Genomic DNA, 21792 nt, shown 5'->3' on the forward strand with positions numbered 1-21792 from the left:
CCACTTGATCTATTTATCTTGCAATGGGAAGAGGTGCTTTGTAGTGGGTTTGATCTTACGGTGCTCGATCCAAGTGACAGAAAGGGAACCGACACGTATGTATCGTTGCTACTAAGGATAAAACGATGGGGTCTATCTTTACATAGATAGATCTTGTCTACATCATGCCATTGTTCTTATCGCATTACTCCGTTTCTCCATGAACTTAATACACTAGATGCATGCTGGATAGCGGTCGATGTGTGGAGTAATAGTAGTAGATGCAGGCAGGAGTCGGCTACTAATCTTGGATGTGACGCCTATGTAATGATCATTGCCTGGATATCATCATAATTATTTGAAGTTTTGTCAATTGCCCAACAGTAATTTGTACACCCACCATTTGCTATTTTTCTCAAGAGAAGCCACTAGTGAAACCTACGGGCCCCGGATCTCTTTCTCATATTATTTGCCTTTGCGATCTATTTTCCTTTGCTTTTATTTTCAGATCTATTAAACTAAAAATAAAAAATACCTTGCTGCAATTTATTCTTATTTATTTTATTTGACGTTCGATCTATTAATTTACTACAAAATTATTCACATCGGTTTGCCTATCTTGAGGCACCGTACCCGAAAGGGATTGACAACCCCTTTTACAAGTCGGGTTGCGAGAAGTTGTTATTTGTGTGCAGGTGATGTTTACGTTTTGTTGCTTGGTTGTCCTACTGGTTCGATAACCTTGGTTTCACATCTGAGGGAAATACCTACTGCCACTGTGCTGCATCATCCCTTCCTCTTTGGGGAAATACCGACGTAGCTTCAAGCCGCATCAATGCATCTCTGTTATCTTTGTGTGTGAAATGAAACTCCATGTAAAGGAAACTAGATGTTGGGCTCTTTTGGATGGCTGGAACTATTATCAGTAGTTTGTAGTAAGGAAACATAAATATTTTTTGTTTCGAGATTTGATGGAAGCTATAACTATGTGGTGAATTTTAAGCAAGTTCTAAAAATTTCGCTGTTTGGTGCTCAAGTTTTCAAGTTCATGGAATGCTTCTCATTTTTTGGGTTTTCATGTGTATTTCTACCATGTGCTTCCTTATGTTCTCACAAAATCAGCCACAATGTTAAGGAATTGGAATTGCTAGATGGAGCATGTTCATGAAACATTTTTTCTACAATTTCTTTTTTTTTTGAAGCAACAACTTTTTCTGATAAATGTTGCTGGAAGAAGCATTCTGGGAGATTTTGCAACTAAGCAGTGAGCACTAGAAGCATTTTTAGCTTGTTGGACCCCCTACTACTAGATGCATTATTTAGCTTGCTGAAAGAAGCATTGTCGGAAAATTTACATGAAATTCATTTGAGAGAATCAACACATGTTGAGAAACTCATTTTTCTTTAATAACTGAAAATTATGTAACATTATTTAAAATAGATCCTTCTCAACTCACCACAAAACACAGTAAGAATGCTTCATAACTATTTCGCCCTCACCTTATTTTTAGCAGCAATATGAACTTTTTGAACATACGCGGTTTTGAGAAGTAACTTGAGCAGAAACACGAGCAACATGAGCAGTAATATGAACCAAAACCTCTGACAAAGTGGACTTAAATTTTCAGTACTTCTACCGAGTACAAATATGTCCTATTTTTTAAAGTATACTTTTAAAGTTGTTGATACATGAATTCAACTACAGAATGACCCTATTGAGCATGTCCCTCGACTTTTGCCATCGCAGCTTTAAAATGAATGCATGATTGCATTGTGTGGCCTTCCTCGGAGCAAAACTGACATTTTGTTGTAAGATTAGCCGCCATCATTGCCTTGTACCCACGGAGTGACTCACATGTTTTGATAGTGTGTTCTTCTTCACTGCAAAATGAACTAGTAACTTTCCTCCTAGGTTTTGGCTTGCTCGACGACTGCACGTTGTCTTCTTTCTTGCTTTCTTTCTTGGCTGTTCTTTTGCTATCTTTCTTGGCTTCTTTCTGAAGCTTCTTCTTATGCTCCTCTTCTCGCTGCTCCAACAATGTCTTTTTTCTTTTTGCTCGTTCTGTTGGTCGACCTTGCTTCGTCACACGAGCAGGATTTTGTAGCGGTGCTAATGGTTGTGGGTTTGCTCCAGTTTCAGCATTAGATGCACCTGCTTGAGGGGGTTGCTGATGCTGCACCACATCTTCCCTTGACATTTGCTCTTTTTTCATTGAAGCAACTATGGGCCAGAGCTGCGTCATTACATCTGTCAATAAGTTGTAAGCTGGATCAACTGAGCATGCTTCTGCTGCCAATGCATTCATATCTCTGCACAGCGAGTTGTACTTGAGAGTGTTTGTCTCTGGTAGGACAAACTCAAGGAACCTCCCAGATGTGTCCATGTTTGTCGTAGCTGCTTAGGACCACCTTTCCAACATGTATCTACTTGGAATTTCTTGCACATTAAGCTGTATCATCACCCTTATCATGTGTGAGCAAAGCACACCATTCATCTCAAAGTAATGGCAGCTACACGAGTACAACCCCTCTTCTATCACAGCTTGCACATGGTACAACTTTGGATTATCATACAAGTTTGAGTAAAGCTTAAACATGATACCTTCCTGCTCAAGATTAGGCACTTGTTTGATTATATAAGCTGTTGATGCTGCCGCTTGCTCTTGGAACTTGCCAAAGATGCTGCGTTACATTATAAGCTGTCGATGTTGTCGTTTCTCCAGTGAAAGCAACATTATCTTCACGGTCTAGCATTGTTTCTTGTAGGAATTCATACTGCCTTACAAATGTGAAAACCGAGTTTTGTAGATGCACCAACGTCTTGAAATAAGAATTCAGCCCTTCTGGTCTCCCGGTTATGCTTGTGAAAGGGAAGAAATAATTTTTGAAGTATGCAGGAGCCCATGTCTGACGGCATTCCCACATGTTTTGTAAGTGCCTATTCTCCGTGTACTCGAAGCAATGCAACATGTGTTGCCATGTTTCTTCAAATTCATCCACTGTCTTGGATTCATTGATGCATTCATAGAAAGTTTTCTCAAAAATTGAATCCCTTGTAAGCATCCTCCCAAGTTTCTCACGCGCCTTCCGATGTACATGCCACTTGCAACACCTATGGGTTGTGTGAGGGAGCACATCAGAAATTGCAGTTTCCATTGCTCTCACTAGTCAGTCATAAGGTTTCTTGGGTACTCATTGTTCTTCGAAAGCAACCATTGCCGAAAGACCCACTTGAAGGTTTCAGTTTGCTCATTTGGAAGCAATGCACAGCCTAGGACAATAGTCTGAAGATGGTTGTTGATGCCAACGATCGGAGAAAAGGCATATTATATTTGTTTGTGCAAAAGGTTGTATCAAAAAAGACACAGTCCTTGTACTTTCGGTATAGTGTTCTTGTCCTTCCATCCACCCAAAACAATGCCTCTACCACATTTGTTTCCTTATTCACCTGTGTTGCATAGAAGAACTGTGGGTTTTCAGCTTGCCGCCTCTCAAAGTATTCAATTGTCATGGCCATGTCCTGAAATGCCATGGTTTGCCGCATCTCGGACCGTGCATTTGGTACATCCCTTTTGACATAACCAAGGCGCCTCTGATCACCTCCGTGACAATCTCCAAGGATTCCCATGCAATCTGAGGTTGACAAGTTACGTTCATGGAACGTCCTTATCATTTGGAGGTCTTCTCGTGGGATCTTTCGATGAGACCAATAAAACCTAACCTTCTCTTCCAGTTGCACCAGAGCATGTGTATGGTCGTCTGTAAAGCACGTGACGGTCCATCGGTTATCTCGGAGTCCAACTATCATGTGAGCCTTGCAATCGTGACGTTGCAACCTGTTCCTTTTTCTTGTGTCTGCCATGTTCATCCAAAGTCCAGGGTGTTTGCCAGTGTTGCTTGACTCTGTTGCAATACTATCTGTAGTGCTATCAGATTCACTTTTGCTTCCATCGGGTCGTGCATGAACACACGTCAAAGTCCTGCTAATTAGCTTTGTGGGTCCTCTGGCCTGGCTGTTTTTTGAAGCAGATGTTCTGATTCCAAACCCATGCCTGAAAACATATGCGTTGTAGAATTGCCTTGCATCGTCAACTGATCAAAGGTCAAGCCCACATATGGAACAAGTGGTTGCGATGATATTGCATCATCATATGCATCATCGATATCCTGTTCGACATCACCCGCATTAATCATCCATTCCATACTAACTCCATTCGCAGCAGAAATTCGCCCCATAATGTAGCTCTCATCATCATCACCTCCAGCACCAGCAGCCTATTTTTGTTGTGCAGAAAAAAGTTTTCACAATGTCAGTAAAAAAAAGGTATAACATGCAAGAAAGTAGTGCTTCTAGCATAAAAGATGTATTTACATCAGATTTTGTGTTCATGTTTCTATGTTTTCACCTCATGATACTAAACAAAATGCTTCCACATCTTTCTACTTCAATGGTCACAGTGCTACAAGCAAAGTAATCAAGTTGATAATGTTTTTTGTAATACAAATTAGCTTTTCCTACCAGATGCAACATTTCTATCTATTTTTTCCTAGTAAAGGAACTTTTGTCAAGCATGACCGCTGTTTAAAACGATGCAACATAGTCAAAATAGCACCGGTGCTTTATAATTTTCACAACATATGCAGCATTTACAAGTAAGCTCACATTGGGGACTTTTATTCAAACTTGATTGTACTTTGTTAGGAGCATTCACCACACATACAGATAACCCCCACCGCCTTTTTGTTTTTTCAAATATTTAACTAAAATTTGCAAGGAGCAAATTATACACAGTCCTGAATTGACTTCCCCCTGCACATTTTTTTGGTGCATTTTTTAACTGAAAGTGTAAGGAGCATTTTTCAGACGACCTCCCCCAGCACATTTTGTTTGGAGCAGTTCTAAACTGAAATTGGGAGGAGTTTTTTCTGTACACACTTTCAGGAATTTTCAGTTGACATAAGGAGATATGCTGCAATTCATACTGCCTTTTTTTAGGACAGTGATCAGAGAGAGAAACATAATTGTTGACATAGCAGAAGTCAAAACAACTTGATGCTTCATGCATGTGAGGAGCTTGCAACTTAACCAACCCTGTGAGGAGCTTGCCCGAGAGGCTTCTGCAGAGAAGACAGGAGGATCACGGAGCTCCCTTGCAGCTCCAGACCGGCGAATCGGCTCGCCGGCGAGAATCGGGGCCGATCTGGCCTTCCTCCTGCTCGATGGAGCACCGGAGCTTCGATCCATGGCGGCCGACAACATAGATCGAACTATGTGGTGAGCTGCCATGGCGCTGGAAGGTGTACGGGGGTGTTGCTGCGTCGACGGCGGCGAGGTAGAGGCGATGCTGCGTCGTCTGCGGTGGTGGTAGAGTCGGTGCTGCGTTGGCCGCGGCTGTGGTAGAGGCGACGCGGCGTCGGCGGCGTGGATCTCATCCTCGCCCTGACCTCGGGCGGGTGCAGAGGAGGTGGGGATTATGCTTCCACGAAACGGTTGTAGCAACACGGGTAACGACAACGGGAACTGGTCGGGAGGGTGAACACGTGGCTTCAATCCGACGGCCGCGCATAATTAAATCCAGCGGCAGTTTTGCAGGATACTAAATGCGATATTAGCAGGCGGATGACGCCTAGCAGCCGCCAAAATTAAGCCATAATCTACAGAAGAAACCTGAGAGAAAGGACCCACGAATGGTACGAACGGTGGGATGGTTGGGATGGGTGTCCGCTGCATGCCTCAGCACAACATCCACTTCCTCCTTGCACTTATCTGAAGAGTTGCCTTCCTCAAGCCAAAGGCAAACCTTGACTTGCTAGAGGGAAGGGAGGTGCTCCATGCCGACATCCAGGTCACCGCCGACAATATCTGACGCTTGGGCTGAGAACACCAGGACTTCAAGCCTTGGCATAGCTCCTCGTGGAAATATAGATGGCCCCATGATAAAACCATAGAACTGGTACTCTCTCAAACATGGGAATGCATTAGGGCCAATGGCGAATGTTTCGGCACGAGTGTGCTGAGATTTGTTTACCCAAAGCCAGAAAAAATGAAGAGCGGGAAGCTTCCCGAGGATTTGAATGTCAACTTCCGGTCGCACTATGTCTACTGAAACATGCATGGAGGAGAGGAGGGGAAATGATAATGAATTAACCCACCTAGGCAATGTCGTGGTACATCTTTTAAACCAAAGGTACCGAAGCTGTGGGGTGGGCATCCAACCATCCCAACTGACATCAGACCTTGCATCCCCTACATCGAAAATTGTTAGACTCTGCATTTTCCGCAGCTTGCCCAGGGACACCACCAAAGAATTATACATGCTCTCATCGCTTCCATTCCAGTAAAGGTAGAGCACTCTCAGCTCGACCAGTTTCCCAAGCTCTTTCACATCCACCAGTAATCCTTTCAGCTCTTCTAATGACGTCAGCTTCCCGATCCCAACTGGTAACGCTGAATCGGCTGCATTTTGGCATATCAAACGTGTTAGACGGACAACACTTGTTGGAATCACTGCTAGAGTTGATCCATTTTCTGCTAAGTCGAGTGTCTCCAAAAACTGTAGCTTTCCTATTTCCACGGGGAGCTAGCGAACAGAAGTTCCTCTTAGCCCCAGATACCTTTGGTGTAATAAATTCTCAATATGCTTGAGATCAATATTGTGGCGATTTCTCCCAAGATCACAACCTTCCAAATCCAATACACGTAAATCTTGAAAGCATGAAATAGTCTGGATTAGATCAATATTTGTTCTATAGAGAACAACAGACCTCACTTGTGAGATACTTGTGGCATCGACCCGATGGGTGGTGAGCTCTGACATGCTATTTTGAAAAGACAATCTACGACCCTTGCTGTGCGAAATAGGTTTTCTCTATTGAGTACCATCTAATATTGTAGCAAAGTTTTGTTCACTCGACAGGGAACATAACAAATCAAGCACCATATCATGCATGCGACAAGTTTCCACCTTACCCGTAGCATCAACATCTATTGGTTGAATCAAGTTTCTATTTGCAAGTTCATTGAAGTAACTCTCTCCGAGCTCAAATAGTCCAGTTTCTTTTTTTCCACCTTGCACAAAGCCTTCGGCTATCCACATCCATATCAATCGGTCTCTCCTTAACTCAAAATCCTCTGAAAATATACTGAGATATAATAAACAAGCCTTCAGATGAGAAGGTAAATCATAATAACTATAGGACAATATTCTCTGCATGTCCTTTGCACTATCACCTTCTTCAAGTCCACGACCAATAGAGCCAAGTATGTTGTCCCAGTGATACTTTGGCTTGATCTGTTTATCTGGACCATCGCTAGCTAAAATACTTGCAATAGTGATGATGGCTAGTGGTACTTCACCATATTTCTTTAAGATTTTTCTAGATACCTCCTCCAACTCATCAGGACACTTGATTCCTTGAGGAAATATTCTTTTGTAGAAGAGTTTTCTAGAGTCATCATCAGGAAGTGGTTTCATCTGATATACTATATCATCACTAGAAGAGCAACATACATTAGATATACCGGCTATGCGGGTGGTAGTCATTACTCGACTACCAAGGCAGTTGTCAGTGAAAGCACACTTAATAAGTTCCCATGCTTTTTCATCCCATATGTCATCGATTACAATGAGGTACCTGTATTTTTTATTGCGTTACTTTACAAATCAACCAACATAACTAGGTCTATATATGTTTTGCCAAGTCAGCACCAAATTAATTAAGAGACGGTATTGCCATCTCATGAAATTTATAAAAAAGATAACCATATATAGTGCATAATTTGAAGAGGCATATGAAACAAAAATGTAAGGCCTAATATCAGCGCCATTTAACAAAACCAAAATAAAACTTAGTTGGGACACGGTATTTACTAGCCAGCATTACATGCTCTCCTGAAAAGAATAATGATAATAATTTGCTGCTACATACATACCTCTTGTCCTGAAGAAACATTCTCAGTTCATCGATGAGTTGTTCATTGTCCCTAGCAGCTTCGTTGATGGTTGCATACTTGCTCTTGTCAAGTTCATATAAGACCTTCTTTAAAATCTTGGCCATGTCAGGATTCCGAGATACGGAAACAAAAGCTACATTATCAAACTGCACTTTGATCTTGTCATACACTGCTTTGGCCAGAGTTGTCTTGCCGAGTCCGCCAAATCCAACAATAGACATGGTCCTCAATTGGTCCTTGGACCTCTCATTGCAGTCACAGCTTCTTGATCAGCTCATCTCTTACATGATCTATCCCAACGAGCTCTGTGACATCTTTGTACACCGCCTTGAGGCGAGGGTCAATGGCATCAGCATTACCTTTGGTGTCCGCGTCACTCATATACTTTTGGCGCAGCTCGCCCAACTCCTTGGAGAGCCGCTGAGCTTCTTCAATGTCATTAGAAAACTGATGAAGAGCCTTACCCTTGGTAAACAATTTGGTAGCCCTTTTGAGGAACTTCTTGACTCTGTTCTTCATGTTGTTGGAGCCACGGTTATGGCCAACGTCCTCCACGCGCACGATGAAAGCGTCGACGGCGTCCTCCATATGGTAGGAGCAGTGGCGGATCCAGGAATTTAGAATTGGGTGTTCAAATTTTTTTTTCACACTAACAGAGGAGCCAATTCGTTCACTTTGCCCGCCCAAATGAGGACCTCCTCGTCAAACAGCTCGGCTGGCTTGGCGCTGATCTTGCGTAGAACGGCGTGCATCATCTCCAGCTCTGTGATCAGAGACTCGACGCGCTTCCTCACGCGCTTCTCCAGGTTGTACTCGTCCGCGAGTAGGCCGCCGAGCTTCTTGATCAAAGGGATCATGGCGGCTTCCATGGCTTGGGTGTGGAGGGGTGTGTTTTCTTGCTGTAGCAGAGGAGTTGGTGGTGACGATGGGTTGATTGATAGAGCTGGAGACACAGAGGAGACGCTGGGTTGATTGATAAGAGTTGGCGGTGCTACTGCTACAGATGGATGGTGCAGCAGTCCATGTGATGTGCGTGAGTGGGCGAGTGACCCCTCCACCTTAAATTGCATAATAGATGTGTTGCTGCAGTGACCTCACGATGTCTTGCAGTGTCGAGCCCACGATGTCTGGCATCCGATGCTTTGTTAGAGGTGCCAAGGAGGTAAGATTTGGAGCGGCCCGTGCTCTCTGGACGGTCATGTAAAGCTCTGTTTTTAGTTTTTACACATCGCCATGGTAGAGCTGCTTCTAATGATAGAGCTGGAGAAAATGAGGTGCTACAGATGGATGGTGGTATGCAGCAGTCCGTCCATGTGCGTGAGTGACCCCTCCACTAATTGCATGATTGCTGTCTTGCTGCAGTGAGCCCACGCTGCCTTGCTGCTGTTTTCTGCAGTGACCCTAGAGAATGCTGGCATGGCATCCCATGCTTTGTTAGAGGCGCCAAGGAGATAAGATTTGGAGCGGCCCGTGCTCTCTGGACGGTCATGTAAAGCAGTGTTTTTTATTATGCAGTGATTCTTCTTCACGTTGCGGTGTAACTTGATGATGCAGTGATTTTTCTTCATGATTCGGTGTGTGTATATGATATGAATTAAACAATTAGGTCAAAAAATAAGCTTGGTGAGTTAACACTAAAGAAAATATCATAAAATTAAACTATACTAAATTATTTAATACTCCCTTCGTCCCAAAATAAGTATCTTAACCTTACTACGACCTTGTACTAGAGTTAGTACAAAGTTGATACAGAGTGAGTACATGATATGAATTACACTGTGATACAAGATCAATTAACGTATATATTGGTGTAATGAAATTTCAAATCCATCAATCAAGTTAATCATGAGGCACATTTGTAGTTCACACTAATTTCTAGAAAAAAAAGGATTCAATAAAATAAATTTTAAAAAACTGAGTTAATGTAAGGCATCATATGGTATATTTGCACTAACATCATTTTATGTGTGATGAGACCATTTTTTGTAAATTTTATGAAAATAATAAAATAAGAAAAAATGATTCGATATGAAATTTCTTTACACTTACTACACATAAGAAACTCATTTGTAAAATAGAACTGACAACTAAAATAAGAAAATTTTGTATTCTTTGCATCCGATGCCAAGGAGAGATTTGGAGCCACTGGTGCAGTGATTTTTCTTCCGGGTTCGGTGTGTGTAATTAAACGATGGCCTGCTACTCTTCTTGAGGCGCCGTACTGGGTCTCCCCGACGATGAACTGTATTTATACCAGTATTAGAAGGAGTTGTACTGGGACTCCACGTCTACAGCATGAAAACTAACCCCGGACTAGAGGGCAGACCATTTACATACATATGTGCGGGGCGACATGATCTGTTCATGAAAAAACTTGTTCGACATCCGGTTAATCTAGTTGAATTTGAACTATTTCTCGCTGAATTTGAAGTATTGTTGTACTAGACTTATTTACATCCTATGTATAGATGATTTGTGCTATTTTCTATCCGGACTTTGATGAATTATATCGTGTTTGATGAAGTATATGCGTTTAGCGTTGGATGGCCGGCTTCGAGATTTGTGTCCATAGACTTGTCTCCCGTGTCTGTGGACCCAGCGTTAGGGATTTTTATTCGAAAAGTGGATGACCCCCGGTTTCTGCATTTGGGCAATCCATGCATCCATTTTATTAATTATTCACAAAGACAATATAAAGTAATACAACAGTAAGTCTGAAGGCACCATCTTGGCAACATCTGTCACTTCTCCTAAATGAAGGGATGCCAATTGTCTAAGCCGAATACCAAACAGATATCACACGAAGCCTAACATCGACCTTGCCAAGCTCACCGTCGTGCCACCATGGCGCCAGAAAACGCCACCTTCCTACGTGCGTGCATCATAACACATCCATCGTCGAGACCCTGCTGCGCCACGCCGCCGATATCCGTCGTCATTGATGCGGTAAATGAAACACCGCTCCACCACTTGTCTACCACACCCGGCAGCTGCTCCAAAAACGATGCCCCCATGAGGGAGAGCGACGACTAAATAGCCGCCATTGTCAGATTCGGAAAACCCGGGTCTAGGTTTCCACCAGGAGCAGCCCAAGGAAGTCGACGATAGCTGCAGTGGCGATGTCTTCAACAAGATAACGACGCGAAAACGCAGCCACGGCCCGGCATGACCGAAGTCATAGCACGGTTTTCACCGGCAGCATCGCCTCCCCACTCGATGCCAGGACTGGATGCGACTTGCCACAACCAGGCGGCCAACCACCTCTGGCGAAGGAGATGACCACCACCATCACGCCCAGGGTCGGAGCCCTCGACATCCTTGTGTTGCAAGTCTAGTCCAGTAGCCGCTTGCCGTCGCCGGATCAGAGGAGATGCATAACGACAGCCTGACGTGTGGCCCGTTGAAGCCCATTTGGGCCTAGATCGGGTGCCCTAGCCGACGTCACGGAGATCTCGACGTCGCCGCGGCTAGCACGCTGATCCTGGTCTCCGCTAGCCTGTGCCACTGCCCTTCATATGGCCGGAGTGGACCGTCGCCACCCAGATCCAATCGTCAGCTGAGGAGAATTGTCGCTGCCGCCGCCGTGCGTTCCCCTCGGCGGCAGCGGCGGGACGGGGATCCTTTGCTGTTGGCGGCTGGAGGCGGATGGCGGGGTTTCCTTGGAGCGGCACGGCGCCGCTGCAGGGGGAGGAGATGCCTTAATGCAAGTTGTACTTACACGCTCCTCAGATCTTAGGATTATATGTGTAGAATTGTAATTTGCTGGCACACAGTTAAAGCAAACACAAATAGTTCCGAGGATCGAGATTACATGCATCGTCTTTTTAATTGGAAAGGGTACACAAGGACCCTACAAACAACAGAGAAGTTGGTGTGATGCATGTGAGGGCGGGTAAACTTCATGAGGCATGTCTCGTTGTTAGGTCTTGCATTCCCACGCATGCAGCGCCACTTGTGCTGCAAAGCTGACAGACCATGTCTCATCACATCATCTTATTTTCAGACTACAGCTGCCGACACAAGTGGTACTGCTCTGCTAAGTCTGCTCCATGTGCGTCACCGGCCCCAACACCCTCACCTCCATGTACGGACTCTACTATCCAAGGGCGTGTTTGGTTGCCTGCATTAGGTCCAGCCTGGCTCGAGCGGGAAGAATTTGGCCCGTTTGGTTTCCTGCATTCACTGTGCGGCCTGCATCGCACGAAACTTAAAGCACGCCCAGGCCAGGCCCAGGGGAAATGCACGATTCGGCAGTAGCTCACGAGTCTGGCTCGGGCGAGGTGAGGGAGGGCGACGCGCTTCTCCCCACGTGAGACTAGGGGAGATGGCGCAAGCTCGCCCGCGTCGCTGAAAAATTGGCGGGAGGATTTCGGCTCACCTCCCGCCGCTCCACCCCCTATTTAGCCCCTCCCTCACGGTTGGAAATATGCCCTAGAGGCAATAATAAATAGGTTATTATTATATTTCCTTGTTCATGATAATCGTTTATTATCCATGCTAGAATTGTATTGATAGGAAACTCAGATACATGTGTGCATACATAGACAACACCATGTCCCTAGTAAGCCTCTAGTTGACTAGCTCGTTGATCAATAGATGGTTACGGTTTCCTGACCATGGACATTGGATGTCGTTGATAACGGGATCACATCATTAGGAGAATGATGTGATGGACAAGACCCAATCCTAAGCCTAGCACAAGATCGTGTAGTTCGTTGGTAAGAGCTTTTCTAATGTCAAGTATCATTTCCTTAGACCATGAGATTGTGCAACTCCCGGATACCGTAGGAATGCTTTGGGTGTACCAAACGTCACAACGTAACTGGGTGGCTATAAAGGTGCACTACAGGTATCTCCGAAAGTGTCTGTTGGGTTGGCATGAATCGAGACTGAGATTTGTCACTCCGTGTAAACGGAGAGGTATCTCTAGGCCCACTCGGTAGGACATCATCATAATGTGCACAATGTGACCAAGGAGTTGATCACGGGATGATGTGTTACGGAACGAGTAAAGAGACTTGCCGGTAACGAGATTGAACAAGGTATTGGGATACCGACGATCGAATCTCGGGCAAGTAACATACCGGTTGACAAAGGGAATTGTATACGGGATTGATTGAATCCTCGACATCGTGGTTCATCCGATGAGATCATCGTGGAACATGTGGGAGCCAATATGGGTATCCAGATCCCGCTATTGGTTATTGACCGGAGAGTCGTCTCGGTCATGTCTGCGTGTCTCCCGAACCCGTAGGGTCTACACACTTAAGGTTCCGTGACGCTAGGGTTATAAAGATATTAGTAAGCGGTAACCCGAAAGTTGTTCGGAGTCCCGGATGAGATCCCGGACGTCACGAGGAGTTCCGGAATGGTCCGGAGGTAAAGATTTATATATGGGAAGTCTTATTTTGGTCGCCGGAAAAGTTTCGCACTTTATCGGTATTGTACCGGGAGTGCCGAAAGGGGTCCGGGGGTCCACCAAGGGGGTCCACCAGCCCCGGGGGGCACATGGGCTGTAGGGGTGTGCGCCTTGGCCTATATGGGCCAAGGGAACCAGCCCCAAGAGGCCCATGCGCCAAGAGATAAGATAAAGGGAGAGTCCTAAAGGGGGAAGGCACCTCCGAGGTGCCTTGGGGAGGATGGACTCCTCCCTGGCCGCACCCTTCCTTGGAGGAAGGGCCAAGGCTGCGCCCCCCCCCTCTCCCTTGGCCCTATATATAGTGGGGGGAAGGGAGGGCAGCAATACCGAAGCCCTGGCGCCTCCCTCTCCCTCCCGTGACACCTCTTCCTCCCCGCTTGCGCTTGGCGAAGCCCTGCCGGGATCCCGCTACTTCCACCACCACGCCGTCGTGCTGCTGGATCTCCATCAACCTCTCCTCCCCCCTTGCTGGATCAAGAAGGAGGAGACGTCGCTGCTCCGTACGTGTGTTGAACGCGGAGGTGACGTCCGTTCGGCGCTAGGATCATCGGTGATTTGGATCACGACGAGTACGACTCCATCAACCCCGTTCTCTTGAACGCTTCCGCTCGCGATCTACAAGGGTATGTAGATGCACTCCCCTTCCCTCGTTGCTAGATTACTCCATAGAATTATCTTGGTGATGCGTAGAAAATTTTGAATTTCTGCTACGTTACGTGAGATGACGATATGTGATCAAGCATCGCATGCTCCCTCTACCATCGAGATTTGGTGTTTGCGTTGAGCATGATTGGATTATGTTTATCGCAATACAGTTATTCATTTAAGGAGAATAATGGTTATTCTGTTTATTTGAATAACACCTTCAATGGTCTTGCACCTAAAATGAATCTCGATCATAGTGATACACATGTTCATGCCAAAAGTAATGATAGCTCCACATACTTGTGGCACTGCCATTTGAGTCATATTGGTATAGAATGCATGAAGAAGCTCCATGTAGATGGATCTTTGGACTCACTCATTTTTGAAAAGATTGAGACATGCGAACCATGTCTATTGGTATATGTGCATGAAGAAACTCCATGCAAATGGATCGTTTGTACTCACTTGATTTTGAATCACTGGAGACATGCAAATCATACAACATGGGCAAGATGACTGAAAGGCCTCGTTTTCAGTAAGATGGAACAAGAGAGCTACTTATTGGAAGTAATACATTTTGATGTATGCAGTCCAATGAGTGCTGAGGCATGCAGTGGATATCGTTATGTTCCTACTTCACAGATGATTTGAGTAGATGCTGAGTGTATTTACTTGATGAAACACAAGTATGAATTATTGAAAGGTTCAAGTAATTTCAGAGTGAAGTTGAAGATCGTCGTGACAAGAGGATAAAATGTCTGTGATATGATCATAGAGATGAGTATCTGAGTTACGAGTCTGGCACACAATTGAGACATTGTGGAAAGTGTTTCACAATTAATACCGCCTGGAACACCATAGTGTGATGGTGTGTCCAGACATCATAGCTGCACCCTATTGGATATGGTGCATACCATGATGTTTCTTATCGAATTACCACTATCGTTTATGGGTTAGGCATTAGAGACAACCGCATTCACTTTAAAGGGGCACCACGCAATTCCGTTGAGACGACACTGTTTAGAGACACCTAAGTTGTCGTTTCTTAAAAGTTTGGGGCTGCGATGCTTATGTGAAAAAGTTTCAGGCTGATAAGCTCGAACCCAAAGCGGATAAATGCATCTTCATAGAATACCCAAAACAGTTGGGCATACCTCCTATTTCAGTTCTAGAGGCAATTACTTTTGCTCCCACTCTAGAAACGAGTCCTTTCTCGAGGAAAAGTTTCTCTCGAAAGAATTGAGTGGGAGGATGGTGGAGACTTGATAAGGTTATTGAACCGTCACTTCAACTAGTGTGTAGCAGGGCACAGGAAGTTGTTCCTGTGGCACCTACACCAATTGAAGTGGAAGCTTATGATAGTGATCATGAAACTTCAGATCAAGTCACTACCAAACCTCGTAGGACGACGAGGATGCGTGCTACTTCAGAGTAGTACGTGAGCCTGTCTTGGAAGTCATGTTGCTAGACAACAATGAACCTACGAGCTATGGAGAAGCGATGGTGGGCCCATATTCCGACAAATGGTTAGAAGCCATGAAATCCGAGATAAATGGATCTTTAAGAAGAAGACGGACATGGACGGTAATGTTACCGTCTATGAAGCTCGACTTGTGGCAAAGAGTATTTTCACAAGTTCAAGGAGTTGACTACGATGAGATTCTCTCATCCGTAGCGATGCTTAAGTCTGTCGGAATCATGTTAGCATTAGCTGCATTTATGAAATCTGGCAGATGGATGTCAAAACAAGTTTCCTTACCAGTTTTCGTGAGGAAAGGTTGTATGTGATACAATCAGAAAGGTTTTGTCGATCCTAAGGATGCTGAAAGGTATGCTAGCTCTAGCGATCCTTCCATGGATTAGAGCAAGCATCTCGGAGTCAGAATATACGCTTTGATGGAGTGATCAAAGTTTTTGGGTTTATACAAAGTTTGTTAGAAACTTGTATTTACAATAAAGTGAGTGGGAGCGCTACAACATTTCTGATAAGTATATGTGAATGACATATTGTTGATCCGAAATGATGTAAAATTTCTAGAAAGCATAAAGGGTTGTTTGAAAGGAGTTTTCAAAGGAAGACCTGGATAAAGCTGCGTGCATATTGGGCATCAAGATCTATAGAGATAGATCAAGACGCCTGATGATACTTTCAAAGAACGCACACCTTGACATGTTTTTGAAAGAGTTCAAAATAGATCAGCAAAGAAGGAGTTCTTGGCTGTGTTACAAGGTGTGAGTATTGAGTAAGACTCAAGACCTGACCACAACAGAAGAGAGAGAAAGGACGAAGGTCGTTCCCTATGCTTTAGACGTAGGCTCTACAGTATGCTATGCTGTGTACCGCACATGAAGTGTGCCTTGCCATGAGTTGGTCAAGGGGTACAATAGTGATCCGGGAATGGATCACATGACAGCGGTCGAACTTATCCTTAGTATCTAGTGGACTAAGGAATTTTCTCGATTATGGAGGTGAAAAGGAGTTCGTCGTAAAGGGTTACGTCGATGCGAACTTTGACACTAATCCGGATGACTCTGAGTAGTAAACCGGATTCGTATAGTAGAGCAATTATTTGAGATGGCTCCAAATAGCGCATGGTAGCATCCACAAGATGACATAGATATTCGTAAAGCACACACGGATCTGAAAGGTTCAGACCCGTTGACTAATAACCTCTCTCACAAGCATAACATGATCAAACCAGAACTCATTGAGTGTTAATCACATAGTGATGTGAACTAGATTGTTGGCTCTAGTAAACTCTTTGGATGTTGGTCACATGGTGATGTGACCTATGAGTGTTAATCACATGGTGATGTGGACAAGATTATTGACTCTAGTGGGAGACTGTTGGAAATATGCCCTAGAGGCAATAATAAATAGGTTATTATTATATTTCCTTGTTCATGATAATCTTTTATTATCCATGCTAGAATTGTATTGATAGGAAACTCAGATACATGTGTGGATACATAGACAACACCATGTCCCTAGTAAGCCTCTAGTTGACTAGCTCGTTGATCAATAGATGGCTACGGTTTCCTGACCATGGACATTGGATGTCGTTGATAACGGGATCACATCATTAGGAGAATGATGTGATGGACAAGACCCAATCCTAAGCCTAGCACAAGATCGTGTAGTTCGTTTGCTAAGAGCTTTTCTAATGTCAAGTATCATTTCCTTAGACCATGAGATTGTGCAACTCCCGGATACCGTAGGAATGCTTTGGGTGTACCAAACGTCACAACGTAACTGGGTGGCTATAAAGGTGCACTACAGGTATCTCCGAAAGTGTCTGTTGGGTTGGCACGAATCGAGACTGGGATTTGTCACTCCGTGTAAACGAAGAGGTATCTCTGGGCCCACTCGGTAGGACATCATCATAATGTGCACAATGTGACCAAGGAGTTGGTCACGGGATGATGTGTTACGGAACGAGTAAAGAGACTTGCCGGTAAAGAAATTGAACAAGGTATCGGGATACCGACGAGCGAATCTCGGGCAAGTAACATACCGATTGACAAAGGGAATTGTACACGGGATTGATTGAATCCTCGACATCGTGGTTCATCCGATGAGATCATCGTGGAACATGTGGGAGCCAATATGGGTATCCAGATCCCGCTATTGGTTATTGACCGGAGAGTCGTCTCGGTCATGTCTGCGTGTCTCCCTAACCCGTAGGGTCTACACACTTAAGGTTCGGTGACGCTAGGGTTATAGAGATATTTGTAAGCGGTAACCTGAAAGTTGTTCGGAGTCCCGGATGAGATCCCGGACGTCACGAGGAGTTCCGGAATGGTCCGGAGGTAAATATTTATAAAGGAAGTCTTATTTTGGTTGCCGGAAAAGTTTCGCACTTTATCGGTATTGTACCGGGAGTGCCGAAAGGGGTCCGGGGGTCCACCAAGGGGGTCCACCAGCCCCGGGGGGCCACATGGGCTGTAGGGGTGTGCGCCTTGGCCTATATGGGCCAAGGGAACCAGCCCCAAGAGGCCCATGCGCCAAGAGATAAGATAAAGGGAGAGTCCTAAAGGGGGAAGGCACCTCCGAGGTGCCTTAGGGAGGATGGACTCCTCCCTGGCCGCACCCTTCCTTGGAGGAAGGGCCAAGGCTGCGCCCCCCCTCTCCCTTGGCCCTATATATAGTGGGGGGAAGGGAGGGCAGCAATACCCAAGCCCTGGCGCCTCCCTCTCCCTCCCGTGACACCTCTTCCACCCCGCTTGCGCTTGGCGAAGCCCTGCCGGGATCCCGCTACTTCCACCACCACGCCGTCGTGCTGCTGGATCTCCATCAACCTCTCCTCCCCCCTTGCTGGATCAAGAAGGAGGAGACGTCGCTGCTCCGTACGTGTGTTGAACGCGGAGGTGCCGTCCGTTCGGCGCTAGGATCATCGGTGATTTGGATCACGACGAGTACGACTCCATCAACCCCGTTCTCTTGAACGCTTCCGCTCGCGATCTACAAGGGTATGTAGATGCACTCCCCTTCCCTCATTGCTAGATTACTCCATAGATTGATCTTGGTGATGCGTAGAAAATTTTGAATTTCTGCTACGTTACCCAACACTCACCGCCCCAACTCCCGCCATCATTCTTCCTCCGTTCGCACTTCCCCGCCGACGCGCATCGGCACCGACGAGCATGTAAGCGGCGCATCTTCATCGTCCGGCGGTCCACAGCGCCGGAGCTCCTTCACCTGCCGGCGTTCATCTTCCACCACCGTCCCCCCTCGTCCTCAAGCTGCAGCCATGGCCTCTGTGAGTTCAATCCCCCTTTCTCTCTGTTCCTTCTAGCTAGATCTGTGTTGCAGCTAGGGTTTGATCTAGATGCATGGTTGATTATTGGTTTGATCTGTGAGCTGATATGGTTGGTTGCTATGCTGCGGTTGTAATTTGTGGTAGGGCTAGATGTTCAAGCATGTGGTAGGCTAGATTAGCAGTAGAGTTTGAAGTTGAACCTTGTGCTTGTGTTGAATCATGCTTAGATCTGTGATTTGTAGCTATTGGTGGTCCATTTGTAGCATGTTGTTTGTTGTAGATGTATGTTTCTGCTCATAGATTGTCTGGTATGCTTAGTATGACAGTGATGAAGCATGTGCTTGCTATGATAGTGATGAACCATGTACATGTATGCTCCCGCTTTCATGGATTGTCCGGTATGTTGTGTGCTATGCTCACTGTCAATGCGTGCTACGATTATAGGACATGACCACGCAGACGCAAGATCTTAGTCAGACCATTGTCGTGTCCGACAGCCAGTTTGCTCCATCGTTTGTCGAGGACTCGCAGCCTATGTCCGAGATGGCACCTGATTCAGAGATGTTCGAGTCTGATTCCCTCTATGTGCCAGCAGTGCTAGTTGAGCCAACTCCTGCTGCTGCCGCCGCCGCTGCAATCAAGCTAGCAGCATCAAAGGCAAAGAAGGATGGTAGGTCCAACAACATGAAGTGGCAGCCGTTCATGTCCACGTTCGTGCTGAGCAAGATGTGTGAGCTCATCTCTAGTGGAGTTAGGACTGGCAAGGGCTTCAAGGAGGTGCACTTGAACACTGTTGCGAAGCAGGTGTTCGAGTTCTGTGGGCAAGAGGTGTCTGCCACCCAGGTGTACAACCACCCGAGGAAGTGGAGAAGTCGATGGATCCAAGTGCCCAAGCTGAGAGACCTTAGCGGCGCCTCATGGGATGAGAACACTTGCTCCATAGTTCTGGAGGCAGAGCACTACGCCGGCCATGTCGCGGTTAGCTCACAGCCCTGTTCATTTTCATACTCTCCACCATTGCCTACTCCTAATCGCAACTAACAACACTTGTGTTTCATTCTTAGGACCACCCAAGGGACGCTGAGTTCCTCAACACACCCACCCAGAACTACAACCAGATGCAGCACATCTTCTCCTTCAGGCTGGCAACTAGGAAGCATGCCAAGGGCTCGGGTGAGCCGCTTGGTTCTCCCATGCCAGACTTCCCTGAGACACCGGACGTCGAGGTCCGTGATGGCCCTGACAAGCCCGCTGCGAAGCCCTTCGACAAGCCATTTGACCCCGTCCATGGTAGGAAGACGAAGAGAGGAGGCCTGATGGAGGAGGAGATCAATATCTTTTGCAGCATGACTGAGGCGGTGAAGGAGGTGGCAACAGCCATCAGGGGGTGCAAGCCCCTCGACGTCCACCCTGACCTGTATGGCACTGTCATGACCCAGGGTGGGTTCAGCGACGAGGCTCTCATGGCAGTTCTCAGCCACCTGCTTGACAACAAGGCCCAGGGTGTTGGGTTCATTGCCATGGCCGACGCTCAAAGGGTGCTGTGGTTCAGGAGCTGGCTGGGCAAGCACTACTTCTAGAATAGTGCTGCCTGTGAGCGTGCATGATCCCCGATGGCGATGGCGGTGGCGACGACGACGATGACGATGGCGACGTACATTTTGTGTAGCTAGGGCTCAAAAACTATTTGATGGTCTGTATATTTTGGTGAGGTGGTATATACTAACCCCTCACGCTGATGGTGAACTTGCGGTGGCAGGACGACACCCTCTTTTGGATGTGGTGGTAGGTTAACACCAAGGTAGTGCTAGGTTGAACTTGCTATGCCGTATGATCATGTATGCCTTACTTCTCTTCTGCTCCATTGTTGTTTGTGTGCTACTTTGCTTGCTACTTGTGCTCCATTGATTTGCTGCTTCAACTCTTCCTCTTGTGCATTGCTAGGGCAAGTGGTATGCCGTGTTCATCGGTGAGGTTCCAGGGGTTTATAGTTCATGGGAAGAAGCCAATGCACAAGTGGCATCATATAGCAACTGCAACTATAGAGGGTTCAAGGCTAGGCAGGCAGCAGAACAAGCTTACTCCGCCTGGGTGCGAAAGCACGGAGGCAGCAGTGTCGACAGTGCCAAGGTTGGAGCTGTCAAAGTGGAAGCTGATAAGGTGGATCGTCAGTTCGGCCTGAAGCTGAAGAACTTCATCATCTTCGCCCAGTTCGTCACCATTGCTGTGTTGTGGCGTTGGTGTGCTAGCTGTGATCATTGTGGGTAAGCTCACCAACTAGGGTACAAGGTAAGCACAACATGTATGCCGTATGCAACCAAACGCCGTGTTCATGTGCCGCTAGAGCCAATGCAGCCAACCAAACAAAGTGCACTTGGGTATTACCTAATGCAGGGACTAAGGATGCAGGCAACCAAACAAGTTGCGTATGGCGTATTAGGGCCTGTTTTTCCTCAACCAGGCTGGGTTGAGAAGGGTATGCAATGCGACTACTGTTTCAAACTGGAACCAAACACGCCCCAAGTGTCTCTCAAAACTTCTCCATGTACGTCACAATGCACATTATTTCCACGTTTGTAAAAAGAAAGGAAGGAAATATAACATTCTCTCAAAATTAAAGGGTTTGCGGATGTATAGAGATGATATGAGGGTGCTCGATCGGGTCACTTTTTTCCTTCTATCTTCTGTCTGGTGATCGACCAATCGTGTTCGTGGACGCTTGAGGAGGATTTAAGGAGGCTGGCTTTGCATGCTCTAATGAAGTCCAGTACATGGTGTTGCGATAAGTTAACATGGGTGGGGTTCAAAAGTTAGATGCATGCTCCCCGTCACACACACACCGGCTAAATTTTGTGTTTTAACCCTTTTCTGTAAGTTGACCCAGATCTGACCCTAGTTTGTACAAATTTCGGGATCTGACCCTTTTCCTACCGCCAGGGTCCTTGGCGGTAGGGGATAATAGCCTACCGCCAAGGACACTGGCTGCTGCTGGGGACAATCTCTGTCTGCTACTGCCTACTGTTATGACTCAGAAT

The 21792-nt window shown here is 46.0% G+C and overlaps 1 protein-coding gene and 2 pseudogenes across 1 annotated transcript; 1 reads left to right on the forward strand and 2 right to left on the reverse strand.

Annotated features, from left to right (window-relative positions):
- Positions 1-1190: 1190 nt before the first annotated feature.
- LOC141025665 (protein FAR1-RELATED SEQUENCE 5-like) lies at positions 1191-4158 on the reverse strand (annotated as a pseudogene).
- Positions 4159-5830: 1672 nt separating this feature from the next.
- LOC109783384 (disease resistance protein RGA5-like) lies at positions 5831-9925 on the reverse strand (annotated as a pseudogene).
- A 9918-nt stretch (positions 9926-19843) lies between these two features.
- On the forward strand, positions 19844-21370 carry LOC120966641 (uncharacterized). The gene is made up of 2 exons (XM_040392982.3): positions 19844-20558; positions 20702-21370. Exon 1 carries the CDS (start codon positions 19876-19878, stop codon positions 20335-20337), a length of 462 nt encoding a protein of 153 aa, XP_040248916.3. The 5' UTR covers positions 19844-19875; the 3' UTR covers positions 20338-20558; positions 20702-21370.
- The last annotated feature ends 422 nt before the right edge of the window (positions 21371-21792 follow it).

This window comes from Aegilops tauschii, chromosome 1, assembly GCF_002575655.3.
Source record: "Aegilops tauschii subsp. strangulata cultivar AL8/78 chromosome 1, Aet v6.0, whole genome shotgun sequence".
Lineage (NCBI taxonomy): Eukaryota > Viridiplantae > Streptophyta > Magnoliopsida > Poales > Poaceae > Aegilops > Aegilops tauschii.

Excerpts from the sequence above, each read along its gene's own strand:
- LOC120966641 (XM_040392982.3), top strand. The coding sequence starts at position 19,876 with ATGCAGCACATCTTCTCCTTCAGGCTGGCAACTAGGAAGCATGCCAAG.